Source organism: Anser cygnoides, chromosome 3, assembly GCF_040182565.1.
Source record: "Anser cygnoides isolate HZ-2024a breed goose chromosome 3, Taihu_goose_T2T_genome, whole genome shotgun sequence".
Taxonomy (NCBI): domain Eukaryota; kingdom Metazoa; phylum Chordata; class Aves; order Anseriformes; family Anatidae; genus Anser; species Anser cygnoides.
The window spans coordinates 73,792,477-73,817,259 of NC_089875.1; the positions used below are offsets into that span (position 1 = coordinate 73,792,477).

A 24,783-nucleotide genomic window follows, 5' to 3' on the forward strand; every position below is an offset into this window, starting at 1 on the left:
CCCTTCAGCCCTTCGCAGAGGGGCACCGAGCCTGCTCGCCCACCCAGCGCCCTGGGGAAACGGTCCCCTTGTGCAGCACCTGGGACGGGTGGTTTTGTTAACTCCGTGTTGCATGCTGCTTACAGCCAAAGGGACATGAAGTCATGGGCAACCCTCCTGGAGATGCCTCTGCAGAGCCACAGGACCTTGTGCAGCCCTGCGCCTGGTGGCCCCTGCCACCACCGGTGTCCCTTCCCAGCCCCTTCTCCAGGTTCCAGATGCCCAGGACAACAAAACAGAGCGAAGGCGATTGTGCAATGTAGAGATCCATTATGCTTTATTTACATGCGTCACCATCTCTTTTACAAACTAGATTACAATTTAAAATGGAATACACAAGGCAATATCTACTAACACCAAGTGGAGTAAGCACTGCGTCTCTACTTCGTCTGGAACGGGGCAGGATTTGCTCCAAAACAAACTTCCTTCCAATCTCTGTGTAGTAAGGTAGTATATTCATCCAGGGCAGCATCTTTTTTTTTTTTTTTTTTTTAACTTTTAATTATTATTATTTTATAAAATCCTCAGTAAGACTGCAACATGAGAGTGTCTGCTTTCAAATGAAAGTACAAGATAGCCCAAATGAAAAGTATAAACTGTTCAGCTCTTCGGTATGTAAAGACGGCCATGCGCGCTAAGGCTGTGGATTTCATATTCTTCCAATTTACATGGCTTGAAACAAAAACAGATAAAACAGTTTTACAGATACTGTATACATATTTTTTTCCAATCATGCAACTTTTTTTAAAAAAAGTTAAACATGTGAAGCCAAATGTACAATCCATTTTTCCAACCCATAGTAACGAAATGTATCTGGTCCCCCTTCGCATCTGTTGGCAATTCCTAATGTATATCGTGTACTAAAAACAATTACAGGACACTGATTGCCAAGCAATGACATCATTCGAGAGAAATACATGACCTAAAAGGTTAACTTTTTGAAGCAGTGGCACAAAGATTTCTGGAGTTAAGCTGTGGCCAACTATCCAATTGTTCTCATGAGAAAGAAAAAAATTACAAAATTATTAAATAAACCCCCAAAACTGTGACTAGGAAACTGCATTAAATGCCACCTTAGACTTCCTGTTTAGACAGAGTGTTTAAATGGCTCCTGTGTAATCTTCTGGGCCGTTATCTGTTTTATGTGGTTTCAGAAGGAAAACTATGCGGGGGAATGTTCCAAAACTCAAAGGCCAAAGTTTTCAAAAGGTATTTTCTCCAAATTAGCAATTTTAATCTGTATTTTGACACCTAGACAAGTGACCCTTTGAATTCATTAAGATGCATTTATTTGCTCGGCACCTCTGGAGACGAGGGCGAATTTTAGGCACCTCAGCATGCAGACGGGGTGGCCCTTGGGGCAGCAGGCACCTCTGCTCAGTCTGAGGAGCGACAGCCCCGTGACACCACGTCCAAGCCCCAGACTTCGTGATGCCTGACATGAGGCACTTCAGTTTGAAAATTTTGGCCACAAAAACGAGCAGCAGAAACCAAACCAAGCTGAAGAGGTTGTCCAAGGCCATCCCTCTTCAGCGGGTGCTGGGATAGTCTCCAAGGCAGGGGCGCGATGTGTCCTAGACATGCCAATGGAAATGCTCCCCTTGACACTGTTGGGAGGTAGACTCAGCCTTCCAGCTGCTGATGCTTTTAATTTTTTAAGAAAATTTCTCTGCCATTGACTGGCTGTCTCTGAATCAATCGTTTTTTCCTCCATTTATGAACAGAGTGACCACATTTTTCTCTCTCATTTATGCCGGTGTGAGCTAGCTCCACTGAACTCAACGCAGTGCGGCGGCCTTGGCGGAGCGGAAATCGGCCCGGGTTGTTTCAGACTAAGGGGCCTTCCCTTGCATTTGACCAGAACTGCAGCCGTACCAAGAAACAGAATTGAACGATGGGTTTTTGTCACGTCGGCTGTGCCACCATGTCATTACCGGTGCTGCCAGCGACCTGGTGGTGGCCTCTGGGCAGACACCTGGGTCTCACCGGGGACACCACCTGTGCAGGGGCCATGCTGAGTCCCAGGGAGCTGCCGAGGGAGCTCTGCCTGTGGCCGAATCCACGGGGCATGGGGAGAAGCCCAGCCCAGGGCTGCAGCCACGGGGCAGCCTTGGGAAGGACCACCGGAGGACAGGCCTTCGGCGTGCACTCACATTTTGGGGTGTACCAGGAAGCTGACGGCTAACGCTGCAGGCTCAGAGCAGAAGCTCAAGGAGAAGCTCTCGACTGACTGATAAGAGGTGCCTGCAGCTGGACTCTGATAAGCGAGGTGACCCCAGGCCTGGTGACTGCTGTGCCATGCCAGCACCCCGGCAGCTGGTACCTACCCACCTCCTCGAATGCGGAGATGGGCAGTGAGCATCAGCTACCTCCCGCGAATGTAATCACCTCGCCCCCATGCTGACAAATAGACCACCTTAGTGTGAAAAGAAAAGAGAAGTTTCCCTTTTTTTAAAAAAAAAAATGAGAATGGTAAACCCTTGGCTGCTTGGAAGAGTTGATATGCTACGGGGCGACGATAACCACAACTGCACAGAGTTTACACAGTCATAACCGCGGGATGAAACCAAGAGGGGCGCCTGCACGAGAACAGCGTGAGCGTGAGGGGGGCTACGATACGGAACAAAACTTCCATCACACGGGGAGCTGTTATTTCACCAACGTCACCTCAGGGACCTGGGAAGTGAGGAGCGAGGGAGGGCCCACGAGCGCTGGCGTGGGTGTGCATGACTGTGCGTGTGCGTGTGCGGTGGCAGTGGCGCGAGGGAGTCACTCCACATTGCATGGTACACGGACCGGTGGCAGCTCATGCACTGAAACTTTGGGTTAAAATGCTAGTTGGTTTTCCTAACATCCATGCATAATGATCCATTTCTGTACATAATAAAATATATTTATATATTTATATGCATAATGCCTTTATGCAAAGAAAAAAAAAACAAAACGTCATATATCGCTTTGGAGAATTATGTATACACTGTCCTATTCAGAACGTCTTCATACCAAGTTCTTATGTACCATTGGTGTTTTCCCCTCTTTTTTTGTATCCCTCCCCCCCAGATACTAATAAAAAGTAATCAAACTTTCCAGATTATAGAGAGGATCTATACAGCACCATACCTTTTATTCATTATTATTAATTATTATTCATTTTACAAAAGAAAATCTTAAGAAGCAAAATATATAAAACTGCCTTGTCTTTCAGTGTCATTTATCCTGTTACAATCTATGCTCGTATGAAAAGCCATTTGTACGATATTGTCACCTTGCCATTCCCTCTCCTGCTTCTTCTTCCACAATGGGTTAGACACGACGAGAAGGAAAAAAATCATCAAGGACATGTCCAAAAAAAAAAAGGAAAAAAAAAAAGGATCACTGATGCAATAACACACACTGCAATGACCTGTGCCTGAACGCCCGGCGTCGCCGCTGCGAGTGACTTGCTGATGCCCGTTCGCTCCCCTTTCCTGCGAAGCGGCGTGTTTCCTTTAATTTTCGCTTCTGCAGACTGATCCCTACAGGTGGTTACGCTCAACACATCTGGCAGCGAAGGGCAGCTCAGCCTAAAACTTTTAACTAACGTATAGCAGGCAGGGAGCCTGCTCTGGTGGGCAGCGAGCGGGGTCCTGCGGCCAAGGAGGCGGGGGCAGCGGCACCCGCGGTCAGTCCGTCCTGTCCTCGCCAGCACCAGCCGGGAGGTTTCCCTCGCCGGTTTTCCCTCGCTTCGCAATCAGCCCTGGCTCGATGCTTACGGAACACGGGGGCGTACCATGAAGTTTAAGGAAAGAATAAGAAAGAAAAGAAACAAACCAACCCAACGGGCAAACAGACCACACGAAATCGCATCCCTCTGGAATTCGGTCGGTCGGTTGGCGTAATGGATGCTGTATATTCGGAAAGCCCTGGCATCTGAGCCGTGGTGGTGGGTTATGATCGTTTCCTCGAGCGTAAGCAGTGTTTCAGATTCCCCAGGGAGAGAAAGCAAAAATGGTCAAAAAATCTAAGGAAATCAAACTGGAGGCTGGGGGGGGAGGAGGGTGGGCAGACAGGAAAAACCTCCAAAAAGAAAAGCCAACTTAAAACATCCCATAAACCATTAATATATTGAAACACCACATACTCATTGACAAGTAACTACTGTAAAGGCTACACAGTGTGTTCTCAACAGGATGGTGCTGAACATTGTCTCCACAGCAGGTGCTTGGCCATCCCAGAAAAGGAAGATTTTGCATACTTCAGAATGAGTTCAATTCCAAAAAAAAGTAAGAGAGAAAAAAAAAAAAAAAAGAGGATCTTCACTCAGGTATGGGGCCTATTAACAGTCTGCTTCGTTAGGAAAATAATGCAGGGTTCACAAAGGTCGTAAGCTGTAAACAGTATCACTGTCCACTTGCTGACAGCAGATTTGGCAAAGGGTTCTCTCTCTACATCTCGTGTCAGTTTGAGGGCCTGGAGAGGAAGAAAAAGAAGAGTGAGATTGCTACACGTAGGAAAAAACAGCCCACAAAACAACAACAAAAAGCCACCTGAGTAAACCTCCGAACCCAACGACAGTTTGCACTGATAAGCAATTTTGATTTGTTTGCATCCAGAAGCTTCGACATACAGCAAAGGATGAGTTAAACTGTTACCCCTCACGAAAATGCTTCTCTCTTGCCATGGTTTGAGTCCTTCTTTACAGGCTTAGGTGCTCCTGAGCATGAAGGAAAAGACCCTTCCTCGAAATAAAAGCAATAGCCAAGTGCATTTCACAGGAACCCAGTAGACTGTCTCCTCGTTAAGCATATCTCCAGGTGAAGCACAAAAGGATCCTTCAGCTCCTGGAGGAGATGTTCCACAATCGCTCTGCCTCGTCACCACCAAGAGGCTGGGCACATCTGCTGTCAGCGTTTGACACCGGGCACCAGCCCCGAACGGCAGCCGCAGGAGGCTGTTCGAAGGAGGCAGCACGGAACCATGGGTTTGCTAAGCCCTCCCTTCTCCTCCGCAGTACAGCACGCCATGACAGGCGGGCATGGCTGGGCTTTAAAAACGTGGTTAGGGCAGGGTTAGGGCAGGTAAATCACCGCAAACACGGGAACATTTCAACATGCACAGGGGGGCAGGTTTCAAAGGTAAGCAGTGGCTTAAGGATACACTCCCAAGCAGGGTTTTGAAAAGTGTGTACGTTTAAACACTCCCATGAAATCCTTCCACATCTTCAGAAGTCCTACTTGGCAGCCACCCCCAGTGCTTGGCACATAACTCCTCTTTAGGGTCTGGCTCAAGCGGCTTCTGAAACTGGGGCCGAGTCCCCACCACCACCCAGAGCCTTTTGAGGGCCTTCCCTGCCACGCATTATCAGTGGTTTTTTATACAGTGCAAGAACAAGGGGATTGCTGAAGCAATCCAAGTCGATTACAGGAATGTTTTTACTCTCTAAAATGCCTGGTATCAGCCACCTTCAGGAACACGTAGGGGCACCGCTGGCCTGATCCAGCAGAGCAGCTCCTGCAAGGGAAATCACCCGACGGGGTATCGTCAGATGACTCCGTTACTGCCCAGACTATCCCGAGGATCCTCCTTTCTAAGGTGCCAGGCGCTGATCCTACGATAACATTTTGTTAAAATGACCTATTCTGATAATGCTAAATGATTGATGGGAATTTAATCATTTTGTCTGATGGTTATTAGAGCAACAGGGCGACAGCTGCTCCCTGCGCCATTAGGGGAGACCTTCATTCAGAGTGGCTTAGGGAGCAGACAGATTGTGCCTTTCACCCAAACAAAATTTGGCTTTAGCCTTAATTACGTGCGGGGTTTTGGGGTAGACTGTTTTACGAATAAAGGGATTTCCGACTGGATCAACATATTGATTTCTTCGTTTCCAAAGAGTAAATTAATGCTAGCCCTTTGCTAATGTGACTGTCTGGCAACGGCTCCGTTTGGTAAGCGTGTCCCCGTGGCCACAAGAAGGTCACCACAAGTTCCCCAGACAGGCCCGGTAACTCCCAGTATAACCAGTGGCCTGTCTGCAGAACAACCGAGCGCATCCCTTTGCAGGGAGGCTGGAAGCTGATGGCTTCCCAAGGCCCAGGCTCCTCAGGAGAGAGGGCTTCAGCCTGGCCAGCCGGGCACGTCTCAGTCAGCACCCACGGGCTTAACCCGAGTGTGTGAGAAGTCCTGCTGGCTCCAAATGGAGCCATTAATTAAAAGGAAATAAGGACAGAAACTCCTGAGTAAGTACCAGAGCAGTGTTTAACATTTAAATTAAAAACTTATGTAAAATACAGTGCTACGGAACGAGGTGACAAAGGAAAAAAAATGGGGGACAGGTGATCACAAGCAGGATTTGTGTAAGTGGCACTGCCTCGTATTCCTTCCTGGGAGCACTGGTCCTCCAGACAGCGCAAACCTTCGTGAGACTGGGGCTTACCCAAGACAAACGCGCGGAGGAGGTGAAAGCTGCTCATAGCAGAACCGAAACACGCTCGATTTTCACAGTTCTGTTTACGCAGACTTTGCAGATGGATTAAAAAATGGAAAGAAGTAGATCAAAGCCTTAACCCACATGCCTTTGAATTACCCCGCTGCAGTCCGTAACAGACCCACACACTCTCACTTTCTGTCTGACCACAAAAAGCCTCCGTCAACCCTGAGTTAGGTGCCTGCTAGTTCACAGCACTGAAAACCATGCCAAGCAGGGAAGCAAACACTCCGGCTACATCTTCGTGTAGCAGTGGTTCTCCACCACAACTGGCTCCAGGACCTCCAGCTGCCTCCTGAGCCACCACCAGGTTTTCTCCCGTTCCCCACGGCATTTGGGAAAGCTGCGTGTCTGCAGGGGAATCTCCTCGGGTGAGGCAGGACCACGCTGTCCTCTGCGGGCACCAAGCAGCTCCCCAGGTAAGGTGCTGCAGTCCCCACTTCGTTCTGTTTTCTGGCCTTTATGTACTACTGGGGGCCTCTTTTTGGGGAAAAAAGTAACAGAGGCACGTGCATGGGAGTGACTGCAAAAATACATGGAACAGAGGCAACGGGTAGGTACAAGAAAAAGGAAATCTAGCAGGGCTGGTGGGTTAGAGATCAGTGCTCGAAAGCAGTGCCATGGCAGCAGCTGGGAGGTTGCCATAGCTAACTTACTGCAGCAAACCCATTCCCCTGGCTCTTATCTGCAGCACAGCCTCGTTCCCCGAGGCTGGGGGAAACTCCCAGGCAGAGGAAGGGCATCCTTTGCCTACGCTTCCTAAGCCACTCTCTGGAAAATTCACTTCTCCCTTAAAAAGCTCCTCAGCTCCTCTGCCAAACCTGAAGCCCATTTTCAATCATCAGAGAAAGGAAAGGAATTTCAGACTTTCTCCTGAAGTGTTTTAGACTTTCTTTGCTCAGTCTCTTCTTAGACTTTCTAAGAAAATGAAAATTTTCTTCTGAAGTGTAGTCACCACAGCTGAGATGACACCTGGGCTCTGCGACACGCGCAGTTCCACCCTGGTGTTTTGACCCCTTGGGCACAGGCGGCTTGGACAAGGCACATCTGCTGGACATCAGAAGAAGCCATAGTACTATATCAAACTATAACTTATGCAACCACACATGCATGTGGTTGGTGAAAATGACAACTTTAAAACAGAAACAGAAAAAGCATTAAATTAGGGGTAGTTCGGGATGAACTCTTGCTTCATCACTTCCCACAGACATTCGAACCCTAGATGTTAAATCTGTTTATCCTATTTGGTGGAAGAGAAAAGCAAAGACTTCTGTACTCCTTCTGTCCTTTCCTATGCTCTCCCATCCTCTACCTTGCTACTGTCCTCCTATAAATGCTACTCTTGCCTTAATGCATGGCTTAATGCTGTGATATCCCTCCCCGCAATAACATTTCCTCACCTCTGTCTCACACCACATTGCATCTCCACCACTTAAGGGGAAAGTGGTCTGCCAAGCCCCATGCCAGCTTATGCTCTATCAGACAAGCTCTGAAGCCTCATCTGCTCTGTGCTGCTTTCTCCCTTTGGTTCCTACTGCGGCACTGGAAATTTCTTCAGGTTACGAAGGCGACGCACTGATTCTCCCCAAGAGCAAGGCACAGGTGATGCCCACTGGTGGTACGTTTATCAGTAAGTCAACATCACCACCAGCACACACAGCGATTTGCAAAAAGAAAGGGGATGTGATCCTTTCCTTGATCGTAGTACTTGACACTGCACCATCGACATGCAGCTCTTCTGCAAAGCAGCCTACTGAGGACCTGCTGATTTGGCTGGAAACCTTGCTGAGTGGATATTGCATCTTGAAAAATATCACCACCCAAAGGTCTGCAAGACAAGAGTCTTCCCTGGGTACCCCTCAGTACGACTCCCCAGAGACGGGAAATCCCAATAATGCCTTTTACAAGTAACAATCCACAGACTGTAAAATGGAAACATTTGGAAGGAAACTCGTGTCCTTTAGTGACAGATGTGTATTTGTTCCAATGCCTCTGGCCCTTGCTTCTTCCACTGCCACCAGCAGTATGGCTTCTCCTCTAACATGGGGGTAGGCTCAAATGCAGCATGTGCTTAGGTATGCTTACGGCCTTTTTCGTTGTTTAAGGTAATATTCTGCCATAGGTTTTCACAGTTCAACACCAAAAAATACGAAGTACTTGCTAGAACTGAACAAGGAAAATAACTGTTGTGGCCTTCTGCAATGACAAAGTTGCAGCATGAGATTTTTCACAGAACCACAGAATGGTTTGGGTTGGAAGGGGTCTAAAACACCATCTAGTCCCACCCCCCCTGCCACGGACAGGGACACCTCCCACCAGACCACGTTGGCCAAAGACCCCGTCCAGCCTGGCCTTGAACACTTCCAGGGATGGGGCACCCACAGCTTCTCTGGGCAAGAGCAGAATAAAAATCAGAAATGCTGATTCCATGGCAGGTAAGTCACTGTGGTCCCATACAGGCCTAGCATATGCTGCACTAGAGTGGCACCGTGCCAAAATGCAACGCTGAGGTCAGGATGCAAAGTCCAAGGGAAAGAAGAGAGCTGGCAGCTTAATGGGCTTTCTTACAAGGGCCTGAACTTTCAGGCATGTTGCAACTTCACTTTTTCTCTTTGAACTGTACTCAGAAAAATTGATTTTTTTTTCTGGTTCAGAGTCAGAGGCAGAGAACAAGGGGAAAAGAATGGAAAGAGGAAGAGAGCAGCAGAGAACTAGGACATATGGGAGCTAAAAATTTGCTGTGCTGGTACTTGCACAGGCACGTAAAGCACGAAAGTGTATCCTTTCCTTCTGTGGCTGCTGTTTCTCTCCAAAACAAGCTGCAAACCATAGCAGACAACCGAATACTTTGGAAGTAAATGTACCCGAAGATGTCAGATCATTCTCCCTGTGTTAGCTCTGCAACAAAAGGCTTACCCAGGACCTCAGCAAGGTGCCACAACTATTGGCATGCATGCTTTTCTGATAAACCTTCCTCCACCTCCTTTCTCCTTGCAGAGGCCCGTGCTGTTTGTCGTATCTGTAATACCACTGCTGCTTGTTTCTGCACAACAACCAACCTGCAGCATCACAGAAGTTCACAACTTTGCCAAAAGCCGGGCCTTTCTTTTCACTTCCCTGCACAGAATAAGCCTCTGTGAAGATTTAAACCAGACTGCAATGTGAGGAGATGAGCAAAAAATGACGTTAGCCCTATTGATCTCAGCACTTACTCATCTAAATCTACATTTATCTTGCCACGCACTTTATAGTTTGTCTGTAGGACAACAGGGGAAAAACAGAAGAAGGAGAAGATTTTTTCTCTTCTATTTTTCTGAAGAACACATATTGAATGTAATCTAATCATTAATACATTGCCATCTCTTTTATGCATGTGAACAGGTTGAAAAAAAAATGTTGAACTTTCACAACTGTTTATGAAGCTTTTGAAGAACTACTCTTCACAGAATCATAGAGAAGTCTAGGCTGGAGGGGACTTCTGAACATCATCTGGACCAATCTTCTTCTGAAGCTTAGGTTAGATTACTCAAAGCCTTGTCATGGCCAGCTTGGAAAATTTCCAGCAAGAGAAGGTCCACCACTCCTCTGGACAGCTGACTTCACACTCAAAGGTGGCCGAGGTCCCTTCTACCCATTTTACATACAAAAAGGAGACACCTAAAGAAATTGGCCCACCCCTGCTCACACACTTAAAAGGAAAAACAGATTGGGGTTTTCCTTATGTATTGGGACCTGATACTAAACCACCCAATCCACAGGAAATTCTGCACTTGTTTGCAAGAAGAGCAGGCTCGTACAGACGACACTGCATATGTCACTGTGTTGTTGCCCATACAAAAAGACCATATGTTGTGACACTTGTTTTTACACCTACAGAGATGCCAATGTGCAGCTACGTTGGCTTTCCAGCACAAGCACTGCTGACATCCAATTGCTTTTGAGAACCACTACATCTGGCTGGGTTCAATCCCCTGCCCTGGACAACTGAGAAGGGTTTAGATATAAGGCACCATCTCCCTGTAATGTCTCCAGGCTTCTTACAATTTCATGGTAAATTTTATCCCCTGCCTTTTCTTCAGGGGCCTGAGGAGGTGTGTGGAAACCATATCAGTTATGGATAACACTGCCACTGACTGAGAGACATCAGCACCTTTTAGGCAGGATGCTGCTGGACAGTTAACTGTACAGAAGAAGAACACCAAAATGCTTGCAAAATGTAACTTCTAAAAGGGGTAGAGTACATCAGCTGAATAACAGGCCCATGGGAGCAGTGGCAAAGAGACCTCTGCTGAGGATGAGAAAAGAATGGATAACTACTATACCTGTGCAAATACAGAGAAGTATTTTGCTTATGCCTTTGAATCTGGAGAACAAATGTTGCTTTCCAAACTGGAGAGTAAAGGGTACCTACCTGACTGGAAACATCGTGAATTACGCATTTTACAGTGCCATGGAAACCTGCTATGTACTCTTTTTCTGAATGTCCTCACAGACTGTCTCTTTTTCTCTGCCAAGCGCAGGCCAATAATGCTCACATGGATCACTGAAAAGGATTTCCACCAAGCTGATGTAAGGCAGAACCTCCTCTACCATGACTTAGAAGTGTTGGGAGGAGGCAAGAGAGGCAAGGCCCTTCCTCTAAACCAGATCTTCCCTACACTTGTACGAAATATGTTACCTGTGGAAGCTGAGAGAAGCAGTTTGCAAAACGAGGCAGTGCAGGGAAGAACAACGGGCAAGGCACTCAGCTCAGATGAAAAAGTGCATGAACACATGCTATTCTCCACGGCACACTCTGGGAAGTATCCTTTTTTCCCTGGAGCAACTGCAGACAGCCACGGCTACACAGCGGCCTCTGTTAGCTGAGCCGCGTCCCCGTCCGCTTACTGCTCAACAGATGTCTGCTCCGCCAGACTCCAGCAACGGTCGCCCTGTGTGGTAATCTGAGTGGAAAAGCTGATTAAACAGCTCCACAAACCTGACTGGAGCTGAGTGGTCCTGCCACCCAACTGCTGGTACCTGATTTCATGGGGCCAGTGTCCCCACGTGCCACGTGGACACTCAATCGGGGGCAACGCTGCTGTGACCATCCTGCTGGAGACTCTCGCTCTCCACCTCCAGCACCAGGAGCCCAGGGGGAGGCTGTGCGAGCATCTGTGTCCCTCACCCTCCTTCTGCAGGCCAGGAGAAAAAGCCCGGCTATTTACTCACAGCACTGCTCAGCTGCATGCACTCGGCTGCCCACGCCATACCTGTGCCCTTTGGCTGTCATGAACCTAAGACTCAAGCCTCTCCGGCTATCAGTTCATCACTGCGGCTGAGCACTGAATTGCCATGAAAGAAGATCCTGACCTTTCCTCAGCTGCATGATGCTATGTTTCTAAAAAAAAATCTCTTATTATGCACTTCTTCAAGAAAATATGCTTTTTAGGGGGGTATTTAAAAGCCCAGATGAAAAGACAGAAATAAAAAAACAAACCACCTGTAACCATCCCAGCGATCGGGCAAGAGCACGACTTGGGACAAACGCAGATCTGCAGCTCTAAACGATCATATAACGGCTCATTCACATGAAAAAGACATTTGCAAAGACTCATTCTCTAATAAAACCCAAGTGCTGCTGATACAGGGAGGAAAGCACTGGGGAGACCAGTTGATGCGGGCTGTTCTAAAAATACCAGTTTGTGCTGTCATCTGGTGCGAGTATGTCATCCTGTAATCTTGGCATCTGCAGGGACAGCAAGTTTCTGCCTAATTATTGCTGCTGAATCACATGACAAAGCATGAGGCACTAAAATATATATATATATATCACAAAAACAGAACACCCAAACCACAGGATCAGACCACTATCTTGGCTTCTGCTGCCGACGGCTCACAACACAAGCCTGCGGACAGAACGCTGGCTTTGATGGACCTTTTCCCTCGGTTAATAACCCTAAAACAAAAAACTTAAGATTTAAATAAATAAATAGCCCAAGCTCTTCCAGAAGGAGCGAGGGGATCCATGACGTTCCTGTGCCGGCTCCTGCTGCCTTCACCCCCGCTGAGGAGAGGCCCCGCGAGCACCCTCCTGACTCACCCGGCCCAGCCCGGGGAGGAGCAGCCGCATCTGCTGCTGCTTCCCGTCGACACGGGGCTGTGACAAGGACTTTCTGGAGCCGAGCTGGGGACAGTGGCCGCCTGCAACACCACAGCAGGGACCGAGGCCCAGCCGTGCCTGGGGCGGCAGCAGCAGAGGCTGCAGCTTCTCCACAAGCATAGGACAGGCCCCTGGGGAGCCTGACGGGGCAGGCCCTCCCTGGAGTTAATGGGATCCCTGTTCCCAGAGAAATACCAAGTTTTCCACACAGATATTTTTGCTCAAAGACTAAACTTGGCGCGCATGACGTTCAGCTAGTCACAAAACCACTTTTCAAAACTTGGGCTGGCTGAAACAACACTGAAACACGAAAAGCACGCCACCGCCTTAACCACTGACCTGTTAGAAACGGAGCAGAAGAATTTGCTCCTCTTGAATTTCCTTTGGATTTCTTAAAGGTAGCCGCACAGGAAACCTGTCAGCCCTGCCCGTGAGACCTCATTTTGGAAACTGAGAGAGGAGGGAGCGCATCCATGGTGCTGAGGCAGTCAGGGTCCACCAAATCTGCTCTCCACATGTCAGCTTTAACAAGCAGAAAACAAGGTTTGTGGAAAAGAATGACAATCATCTTCCTCGTGGCATGTTGTCCAGTCAGAGTGCTCTGATTCAAAGGGGACAAACTGCATCCAAAGAGTGATCTCTTTACTATTTCCACTTTTAAGACAGTCTTTTAGTCAATGCAGTCATCCTCAGACCTATGGGTTTGTCTTTGGTATGAATTTTACCCAGAAGCAGGCTGAATGTAAATTAACAAATCAGCAAGTAGTCCACAGATACAGACTAATGAAATATAAACAGGCATTTTATTACATTTTTTAGGATTTTGATTTATCAGAGATGTTAACCATCAAATTCTGTGAACTAATTCAGGACACTGCTATTAGAGACTTATGCACTCTACTGCTACAGCAAGATGACTTGGGACTTCAATGATGCTCGGGTAAAATGAGTGACTAACTGCTCTGTGAAGTATTTTACTTCTAATTTTCAAACAAGTCAACGTGGCTTCAGCACAGCTCTGTTACAGCGCCCAGAGGGATCCAGCTAAATGGCACATTAAAACCTCTCCCAGAAGATGCAGCTAGATGAGTTTTGCAGACAGCAAAACCAGCTCAAGAAGTTCCTGCCCTACTTGCACAGAGCCGCCCTCCACCCCTTTCCCAAGCCCTGCCAGCATCGCCGGCTGCGGGGCTCTCTCGAAAGCTGGATTGCTGAAATAACTGAGGCAAAAACAGCTTCTTCAAGGGATTTTGATGTCAGAGCGGTTGCTGATCACCAGCACCCATATATCCCCCATTTCTGCCCCAAACTGATGGGGAGAGCCCCCATCAGTTTGCTTGGGGCTGCTCTTCGGGCAAATACCAACTCCCTTCGGCTCCTCTGGCTGAGAAGGACCACAGAGCAAAGAGCCAAGTGGTGAGAACACCAGCAAACCAAGGAAAGACCCACTGATTTATAAATAAAAGGTATTCTGGAGAAAGTCTAGGCAATAGCGATGTCTTCACGTATTGATAAATGAGCTGAAAAAACAACCCGATGATTACGTGAGTGGGTGGAGGGCAGATTCAGTGCTCTTGGGAAGCAAGTGGAGATAGGGGGAAATCATGGCTGTGTGAGTAACCTAAGAAAAAAGCATATTGATTTTCTTCTTTCCTTCTTGTAGGAGGAAAATCCAAACAAACAAATTCGGTTATGAGCATCAACTCGGGCCCACTGAAAGGCCGGGCACAGCAAGCCCCACAGCGCAGAGCCATGGCCACCAAATCTTAACGGTGGCATCTTCTGCACAGGGCTTTCCCCTCCTCTGTGAAGAGTGTAGTCAATTTTCTTCCAAAGTAACCTCCCTTCTATACCTACGGTATGTATAAGCTAAAGAACTGTGTATTTGGCTGCTTTCTTTTCTTCCTGAAAACTGACTCCAACCTTTCCCTTATTTTTCATAGAAAACACAGCACTCTGAGGTATGCCAATAGCCCACTGTAACTGCTTCACTTCATGAAATGGATTTAACATGAGCAAACATCAGGCTGTTCTGCTGAAAGTGTTTCCCAGCCTCCAAGCCCACAAAGCTTTGTTATTGGGGTCATGAAAACCGCTGAGAGATTTTAATTCAGGGGTCCCTATGCTAGAGCGAGGCAGAAAAATAGCTGAGAAAACAACTCAGGCTGATGACACCTGACTTCACTCCTACCAAAACAGGAGGCACTCGCTCAGAGGCCAGTTCTTCGGCGGTGATGCTCAACAGAGCAGGACCTGTGGGAGGTGAACCAGCACAGCAGAAATCACCTGCACTCGCACCTGACACTGGAGGCACCCCATAGCAGCCAGTCCAGCTGCCAGAGAGAGAGAAAGAGGCTCCCACAGGTGACCAGCCATTAATCTACTGAGGAAAGCCATCTCCTTAATAAATCTGTCCTCCGAAATGAGTCTCCTTGTGCACAGACGTGTCAGGTCCTCTCCTCCAAAGGCGCAGCCTGGGAAGGACTGGGTGGCTTCCCTCTCCCTGCATGGCACAGGACAGTGCTGAGAGGCAGCTGGGAGCCCTGGTGAGGAGGTGGCTGGTGGTGTGCCTCCCTGGTGCTGCTGGCGGGTCTCCCTGGGCACCTTCTACCTACACACAGTAAGTGATGATGCTAGAACATCGCCCTTCTGGAAGTGTGTCAAGCACAGCTGTCAATAACATCTCTGTTTTAAGCAGGCTGTACTGTTGGATGTTTCACCTCAGGCAAAGAGGGTTTCTAAATCCAAAAAGCTCATGCACCTGGAGGAAGAGACACCTGATCGACAAGCGTGACCTGCTGCAAGTTTTTGCTTCCCAGTTCATGAACCACTTTTCTTTTTTCTCCCCTTTCCTTTCTTACGTTATCAAGCACTGGAGCTGAAAAAAAAAGCAGAATTCAGCTGGCGCCCTGTCCTTGCCACAATGCCATCCCATGCATGGTCAGTTGGATGCAGCATCCTCTACAGCCCACCTCTGCAGCCCATCTCCCAACCTCACTCTGCAACACTCACGCTTTTAGAGAGAAGATGTGAAAGAATCAGAGGAAATCCTTCGCCTGAATGTACTGCGCAAACCACCTGCTCCACTGGAGCGAGGAAGCTTTGCAGATGACTACAGCAAGGCGTCCTGCACAGTCCTTTTCTCCCTTAAAGACAGCAGATCAGCACGTATCTTTGGGGGTACTCTAGACAGAGTTCAGGAGGCTCACCACTGCTGTTCACAGACTGCAAAGCTTCCCCATGAACAGCTAACTGTGAAACAAAGAATGAAAACTCAATTAAAGATGAAAGGGTCACTCATCAGTAAATGATGCACCATAAAGTCAGAAAACACTGTGACTCCTTCTTTCTATCTTTCCCCCAGAAAATAAGAAAGTTGGAAGTCTGCTGCAAACCAAGTGAATGCCTCTTTTAGCCCCAGTGTTGGGATACTCTGCACACTGTTCTGAAGTTAACACAATACTTTCAATAATTTATAGCTAACCTTTTATCCTACTGTATTTTGAAATCTACTCCCTTATACTAATAAATAAACAAAGGAGAAAGGGCACTTTGTGTGGAACCTGCTCTATGAGTCAGGGAATATGTACGTGGAAGCAGGCAGAGAGGTATGGGCAGGAACCTGCAGAATCACAAAGGATGACAGAAACAACATTTACAGGCTCTGGTGTCCCCAGATGTGGAAAAGAAACACTGAGAAAAACCACAGCAATCTAGAAAAAAATTAATCTGAGGCAAACGTTTCAAAAGCACTGGTGTCAAAACCCAAACGTAGAGATACTCTCTTGGTGGAGTCCAAAAGGAAATGGTATCTACACAGGCCCTGAGGGGGACCAACAATTTTTGCGTATTTAGAGCATTTAGAACAGGATGTTCCTGGGACCAGGATCCTACCTGTGTTATTTCAAAATACAATTCCTTGATTTGCTACTTTTCTTTTGCTGAGAATTACATTAAAAAAATAAAATCAAACAATTGCACTAGAGTAGCTGTACCACAGCAGCAGTATAACTCTAATTCAGTCCAAATCTGTGCCGCGCACCCAATCCCGAGTGCAAGCACTGATCTTTCAAGGGCACTCTTCCTCCTCCCCTGCAGCAGTATTGCTGCACTGACTGCAAAGCCCCTTGCCCCATCCCCATGTAACACGGCCTGGCTACGTGCAGCATGAGCTGCAGAGACGAATCCACCTGTTGCGACTTCAAAGAAGACAAGCTGGAGCTCTCTGATTCCTGGAACCCACAAATATTCCACCTCGGTTTGCCTGATTTGTCATTAACATTTCTTATGCCTAAATTAAGAAGGACACATAGCATCAGATGCGCGCTGACACTGTTGCAGCTGAGCAGCTTTTATAGCTTAGCCTCATTTCCCTCCACACCTCCAAATTTTTCTTGGTTGTAGCTGTTGCATACCAAAACATAGCAAGCCATCGCAAGCCAAATTAGTACTATTAGTGTGCGCTAACAATTAAGTGTTTGGTGCAGACTCCAATAAAACGAAGGAACCAAGCATTTTAGCACATCCACGGGGCACTGACCTGTTTGCCCATTTTTCCCTGTTCTGAAAGATCCTTCAGCCTGGTACCCAACTCTGTGATGAAGCCTGTTTAGCACCAGTGAAGTTCCCCACATTCAGACTGACAACGTTCTGAGCTGAGATGAGGGAATCAAAGTTAAAATCCAGCCCATCTGCATCCATGAGTTCACTGCGGATGATGGACTCCATGTCACACTCCAAGCTCCCATTGAAAATATCCAGGTCCAAGTCACTTGGGAATTTCTCGTGTCCCATGACCGGGAGGTTCACGCTAGAGGAATACAAAGAGGAGCCTGAGAGCGGGTCAGAAAGTGTTTGCATAGACTGACTGACGGGTGACTGCTGATGTTTGGAGGAACCCAAGCTGTTCGAGTCATTCAAGCCTATGTTACTGATGGAATTGGACAAGGCACGGCTGCCACTAAGAGGAGAGTTGTGAGACTGGTGCTGGTGATGGGGCAGGCTCTGATTGACCAGACCGCCCTGGCTGGACTGCGCGGCAAACGACATCATGGGGTCGTTGCGGAGCATTATATTCCTGCGGGAGTTCTGGGCGGACACAGCTGTGCTGGCTTGTGACATGAGTGGGTCAGACTGTGTCATCATGACATCGCTGTGACTAAGTGCATCAGAGGCGAGCAGATCCTGCAGCGTCTGGTTGTTGTAATGGGAAATGGAAGAGAAGGTGGCCTGCTTGTTCTCCTGAATGGTCTGCATGGGCGACTGGCGGAGGGAATTCAGGGACGACGGCCCGAATACGGCGTTGTTGAAACTACTCGAGGGGGAACCCAGCCCTGAACCTTTGGAACCATATGGAAAACTGGAGCTTCTCTGCATCATCCCTCCTGTGGGCGACTGCTGGGAGGAAGGGAGTGTAATATTGTCCAAGAGATCATCCATGAGGTTATCTGTCAGTCCATCGTTCAAATTCATTGTCCCAGCCATATCAGTCAACCTAGGCAACTCCACAGTACACGGTTTGTTTACCGAGGGGGACAAGCTCGATGGACTACTGTACAGCATGGGAGAAAGCGGAGCGTCATCGTCTTGAACATCATCTAGTTCGGTGCTTGCCAAAATCGGTGACAAGCGGCCACTTATCGTACTGGCGTTGGAATTCGTCCGGGAGCGAAAATCTGTCCACGCATCCAGCTCATCGCTGCTGCGGGAAGTTGGGCTCCCCGGCCACTTGGAGAGCTGGGAAGGGCTGTCCTCGCTTGCCTCCTGGGCAGTCTGCAGGGCCGCCTTTTTCTTAGCCGCCCGCCCCCTGCTCTTGGTGTACTTGTTGCTGTTGTCCATGGACACGGCGCGTCTCCGTGGCGCCTTGCCCACTTTTCCGCCATCTGGATTGATCATCCACCAGGAGCTCTTCCCGGTGCCTTCGTTCTGCACTCTGATGAAGCGGCTGTGGAGTGACAAGTTGTGCCGGATTGAGTTCTGCAGGAAAGGAAGAAAACAAAACGTCAAGGCCAGCACTTCTTGTTACCCCAAACCTCAACCACAAAACCAACATCACATGAAAACGACATTGATAAAAACACCGGCCCCTGTAGGACATCACCATGGGTTTCTTGGGTGGTGGACATGGGAGGGCTGGAGCATGACAGCACCGTGGCAGCATGCTGTTGTACAGCAAGCAATGTGCATTCCTGGTGCCCACCTTTACTCCCCAAAAGCTGCATCCTAAGGAACGGGGTGTGACACAGCTCTGGTCCTGCTAGCAAGGAGCTAGACAAGACAGCTGGGAATGTCAGAGCGAGGGAACAACATGTCCAGCTCCCCTTTGCCAACCCCCCCCTCTGATGGGATACGGGTGAAACCAGAAGCCAATGCCCATGCCCTTTATCCAACAGTGCCATCTCTCCCCTACTTTCCACTCAGGACAAACCTCTATACCATCAGCAATCTTGCCATCAGTTCCTTGAAACAAAAGCTGCGGAGACACTGCAAAAGTCTGACTGGAGGGGTAGTCACACTCATTGCAGCCTCAGCAAATGTCTTTGTAGTTCTTCATTGGCATGTGTGTTTGTGTACTTATTATAATCATTCCTGCGAAAACTGCGTGTGCTGGTGCTCCTCTCCCACGGGCACGCTGTGCATGAGTAAGCCGTGCTCTCTCTCTCCATGAGAGACACCAGAATCACGCCCGTACCACAGCAGCTGGCCAGCTGCCCCCCGCTGTAGTATCCTCACAGTCTTCAAAATGCGATGTGACACAACGCACGGTGACGTTCCCGTCCCTGTAAGCTGCTGGATACTCATCTGTATGAAGCTGCACAAAGCTGTCTACCCCGTGTTGTAGAGGATGCCACAAAATACAGCACTTGCAGGGGAGGTCGGGGCATAGGCTTGTGCCACCCAGCAACATCCACACACCGGCGATAATCACCCCAGAACAAGACAGCGGCAGAGAAAACCAGCTACTGTGGTAGACCCAGTGAAAGAACACCAGATTTATACCCAAAGAATAGGGATAAAAATCCAGCTCTACTCATCCTAATGATTTGGGGCTTAAAATAGGGCTCAAAAAAGGACACACAAGTAGTATTGGCAACTGAGAATGCTTCCAAGGGGCTGGATTTTTTTTCCCATGTGCAAGTCAAAGATATTTGGAGTGATGCCATATTCTTTTGACAAAACACTTGTGCTGTTCCTGCACGTTAAAGATGGTCAAGTTTTAAAAGTTGCACTTTTTCCTAAATTTTGGCAAATACCAGCTATAAAGAGAGTAAAATTACATTTGTTCTACCAGCATGCTTTAAAAGCACAATGTCAACAGGACGATAGCATAATCAAACCATCCAGAATAAATGACCTTAATTTACAAAGCACTGAAGAAATTCCAGGTTTAAATGCGCAAAGAACGCATCAATCAACAAATCATTCACAAGCATATCAGCACTTGCATCGTAAGGATAAATGGATGTTTGACATATGTGAACTGGAGACACACTGGATGTATGAAGAAATACAGCCCAGCTTTTTTTAAACAATCCTTTTCAGCATAAGATGCCTTTTCCCCCTCTAAGTGTTGTGGTTTTTGTCAGATTGTGAAATGGAAAACATGCCTGAAGTTCTTCTCACATGCAGACAGCAGACGCATTTGCGATGAAAAGAGAAATCGTATTGACTGCGGTTCAAAATAGCAACTGCTCCGTTTTAAACAATTTGCACAAAACAGCAGACCAGGCTTTGCAGACGCACTCAAGACATGTTTGGGTCAGCATTTCAACTGTAAACTTGTCTAATTCCAAGGAACTATAATGCCATTAAAATATGTTGGATTGAGGTGCAGCATCATAATTCTTCAGTCTAAGGAGGGAAAGAGTGTTTTTTATTGTTTAACTGATGAACATTTTTAACTATATTTTGAGCCTGGTAAAAGTCTGTTTCTAACTTCTAATAACTAGGCACCGCTGCTAACTTCCTCATGTTTCTCTCAACTGGCTGGAGACTGCTGGTTTTGTTTTTGTTGATTTTTTTTAATTTTTTATTTTCAAATAGTATTTCCTGATATTCCAGCTTGTACTGCATCAATGCAGGCAGCTCTTGCATTCAACCACTGTGACAACTACATGTGAGAATATCTGCATGGGAATCTCTCCCAGTGGCTGGATTAGGATGACCAGAGCTAGAACACCACACCAAAAACCATCACGTACACAACCTACAAATGCTGAATACAAGAATAAGTATCCAAGTGATACCTACAGATGAAAAAAAATCTCCCAAACCAGAAAAGAAACACCCAAGATGGCAGATGCAGACTGCCATATAGCTTCAACGTGAAAGCACTCAGCCAAAGTGCCAGCAGCTAACAGTGTGTGACCTCTGGCATTCTCATGAATTTCTGCTGGTGGTAGGTGTAGTATGAAAACATCTGGTCTAAAACCATGAAAAATCCCGAATTGGTCAGTTGGTAACAATGCGAAATTGAAGAATATTTTAGGATGAGGGTTCCTGCATGTGTGGATATATGTGCACATGCGTAATCTTCCTATAATATCTTTTCGCTCAGTGTTGGTATCACACAAATAACAGAAGAATATAATAATACTTTTGCACTGAAAATTGTTAGTTATGAAAAAATCCAAGCAGTTTGTTTTCCTTTACATTATGCAATATGCCATTTATGCTCCAGCTTCTGTTTTTCTTTACTTTTCTCCTGTAGAAAAACTGTTTTCTTACGCATAATTATGGGCCAATTTATTTTTGTGTACCTCATCTCCACCCTCTGTTCAAACACTGCCTTGAAACCCACTTCTTTCACATAGCCTCCCCCGCTAACCTCTTCAACAACAGTATCTGAGTTTCTTGGTTTCTCCATGTGTTGGATGCCCTGCCAAATCAAATTATGGCTGGACCCTATTATGCTTTCACAAGCGAGTTTTGCTACGGAAATCTACGAGTGAAGGCTGCTGCGCTGGGCTACCAGGCTGCTACCTGGATGGAAGTAACTGTGCTTTCTACCTGTTTCAGGATTGTCGATGAATGTTCAAGGCTGCATAAAATACAGGAAAACGTTTTGGCACAAGTTTTGCTCCCAGGCACACGCATTAGCAATGTATGATCCTGCGACAAACCACAGAGGAGGTGGGGAAGGAACGAAAACAGTTTGTGATTTGAACCCGCTGCTGTTCAAATTAATGGGAATTTGTTCTGGCTTATTTGAGGGAAGGAGTAGGCCACTATGATGGAAACAAAACACATATTTCCATGCCAAAATGCAACGAGAAACTTTAAAAGATCTATAAAGGAACGCCCATGAATCTGTCCTGGAGACCATATGTCCATGGGACAGATGCTAGCCAGGCTGCAGACACCTTGGAAAAGAGCTCACATACCACTGAAGGCTACAACACAAGGACTGTACAAGAGCAGAGCAGAAAATAAATATGACGAGCTCCTCCCTTTATTAGCGCTACTATTTATACCCGACTTGAAGTAGGCTGCATGCCCTACCAAGGGCCAGAAGACCAAGGTTCCTGCAGATAAGATCTAGAGCATACCATATGGCACTGTGCCTGGCCCAGCTGGGTCCCAATCCCTCTTCAAGTAGTCCTGCAAGAAAAGTTTTTGGCCCTGAAGGCCAGGAAGACCCAGCAGAAAGGAGCCCACGAGGCAGGGCAGATGTGGTGCGAGGGGAGAATGGTACAGCGCCGCAGGAAAACAAGGCCGCTTTGCTCAGCTGCCAGCTGCCGAGAGGTTACTGCATGCTTTCGTTAAATTAAAATACATACATCTGTGAGGAGTATTATGTGCCCCTGACAGACATCAGGTGGGGGAAAGGCTGTGAGGAGATGGGCAGGTGAAGTGACCCTGCTGGGGAGGAAGGAAGCTGAGCATGGAAAGTGGAGAGAGGGAAGGAGAGGACCAGGATGGCAGCAGGGTGGGGTGGAGCAGACCCACGCAGAGCTGAAGAGGAAGGCGTCAGCAGAAGGCGTTGTGAGGCCAAGTGATGGTGCCACCAGGGAAAATGGCGGAGGAAGGGCTGGCACTCAGCCCTGACAGAGTTAGGCATGGCGGGGCCCTCCCTTGACCTCCCTGCCTGTCTGTGCTGAGAGGCCGTGGGATATAAGGCTTCCCAAAGGCAGCCCCCGGGATGAGGAAAGCTCGGTGGTGGCATCAGGGGAGGTGATCTTCCCTGACCCCTTTGCTAGGCACTTCTCTTCACCATACACCTCACACCCCTTGGGTTTTCATATAAACCTGCCCGGTTTTGCGAAACAGCAGGCCAGGGGGTGGCCAGCTAGCATACTGGGTCTTACTAGCAATAAATCGGAGCTGAGCACCCCGAGCAGCAACGCATGGGGTGACACTACTTCTCCAAAACCCAGGGCCACATGGGGAGCCAATGTTGACCAGGGTCAGTGCTGATCTGCTGCTCCCAATTTTATTAATGCTCCTTGAGGGAATCAGCCACATTTTTGCTCAGGAAAATAAATGAAATCAGCTAGCATGTCCTAATTACACATCCCTCTTGGTATTTTGGTACGAGTGCAGACGGATAAGCTCCCAGAGAGGACACTCAAACATTTCCATCGCGCTGTATACCTGATTTGGTGCAAACATATAAATGAGCCTCCCGGAAAAGCTTAGGCCATGCGTTATTTCAACACGCAGCCCTGGCCGAGCCAAAGCAGCAAATGCTCGAGCCTTTAAGACGGAGAAAATCCCCCCCCTGCTCCTCCTGCCCGTGTCTGCTTCAGCCTCTTCCAAACTGTGTTTACCTTGTGGAGCCCGTCCATTAACTCAGACACCAGCTGCAAGTGCTTCCACTGCAACACAGAGTCTTTTTTGTCTGGGAGCAACATGTGGTATCAATTTATCATTCTCAACAACGCAACAAGGAATCCACTCACTTTAAAAATAAAGAGAGTTGTGTAACTTAACTCTTAAAGGCCCAAAAAAAAAAAAAAAAAAAAGGCTGAAGATTAGCAAGATGAGGTGCAGCTGGTGGCTGCCGGGTCCAAGTTACACACTGCTCTGTTTTCATTTCAGTGTTTTGCAATGAGAATTTAATTCATTATTTCAGATACAGGCTCCTAAACCGTAAAGTTGCTACTACAAATCAAAAGCAGCGGTTTATTTTAACAATTGGGATACTGGGAAATGATGAGAGAAAAACAAACACGATCTGCAGGCCCGTAACTGCTGCTAATGCTCACTTGGGAGAACTATACTTTATTTTACACTTTATTAACATATTTAATGCTCTAACTTCACCGTATGAGGTTGTATGGTAGCCACACAGTAGTGCAAGGCTGCAATGCTGCTCTTCTCAAGCAGCTTAAACATCCCCAGCCCACTAGGTCTCAGAACTCATCTTTCCCTTAAGTTTTTGCAAATCAGGAAAAAAAGATGTAATAAAGCAGTGAAGGTGCTCTGGAGGAACAGAAAAAGCAAGAATTAAAACATAAGGAAAGTCCTCCAACAGTATCTGCCCAGCCATGTTTTACATCTTTTTAATTGCCTGTATTTTTTCCATACAAAACCAAAAATCACGTATTTTTGGTTTGTTGTAGTCTCCCTAAATTATGAAATTTTCAGGGGAAAATACAGTATTAAGCAAATTACACAAAAAAAGAGAGATCTTTTCTGACAACCAACCACAGAGGAGCAGGGCATGTATCTCCACCGGTCCCAAACTAAGGACTCAGCACTATGCCAAATTACGACGGGAGAACTTGATTAGAGGAGGGAAAACAAACCCTGAGATGCACACCTCGTGCCCCGGGGCTGCTCCCTTACACAAGGGCAGGATACGTGCCCCCAGAGGAGGTGGGTGCCCTCCCTTCCTAAGGGAAAGGCATCTCGAAATGTGGAGCTGAGGGAACTTAGTCACAGCGTAATTAAAAGCTTTTCCAAAAAAAAAAAAAAAAGGTCTAATTAAAACAACTGCTGCCTCACTCTTTGCAAACACTGATATTGCAAATCACTACGCTGACGTAAATAAAGCTCAGCTGAAAATATACGCTGCCTGGAAATTGTCTCAGAGCATCACACTTCCAGTTAGCAGAAAAATCTCCAGTTATTTTACAGTCAGACGTCTACTGACCACAGGAGGACTCTAATAAATAACATTTGTTTTGCTGTG

At 47.4% G+C, this 24,783-nt stretch overlaps 1 protein-coding gene across 1 annotated transcript in view; it reads right to left on the reverse strand.

The window, feature by feature from the left end:
- Nucleotides 1-289: 289 nt before the first annotated feature.
- FOXO3 (forkhead box O3) overlaps nucleotides 290-24,783 on the reverse strand; it is a 91,397-nt gene continuing 66,903 nt past the window's right edge. Inside the window, exons 2-3 of the mRNA XM_048079166.2 lie at nucleotides 17,188-18,623; nucleotides 290-4,488 (exon numbers count right to left, since the gene is read on the reverse strand). Coding sequence (XP_047935123.2) covers nucleotides 17,223-18,623 — 1,401 coding nt within the window. The 3' untranslated portion in view covers nucleotides 290-4,488; nucleotides 17,188-17,222. The remainder of the gene's footprint in view (nucleotides 4,489-17,187; nucleotides 18,624-24,783) is intronic.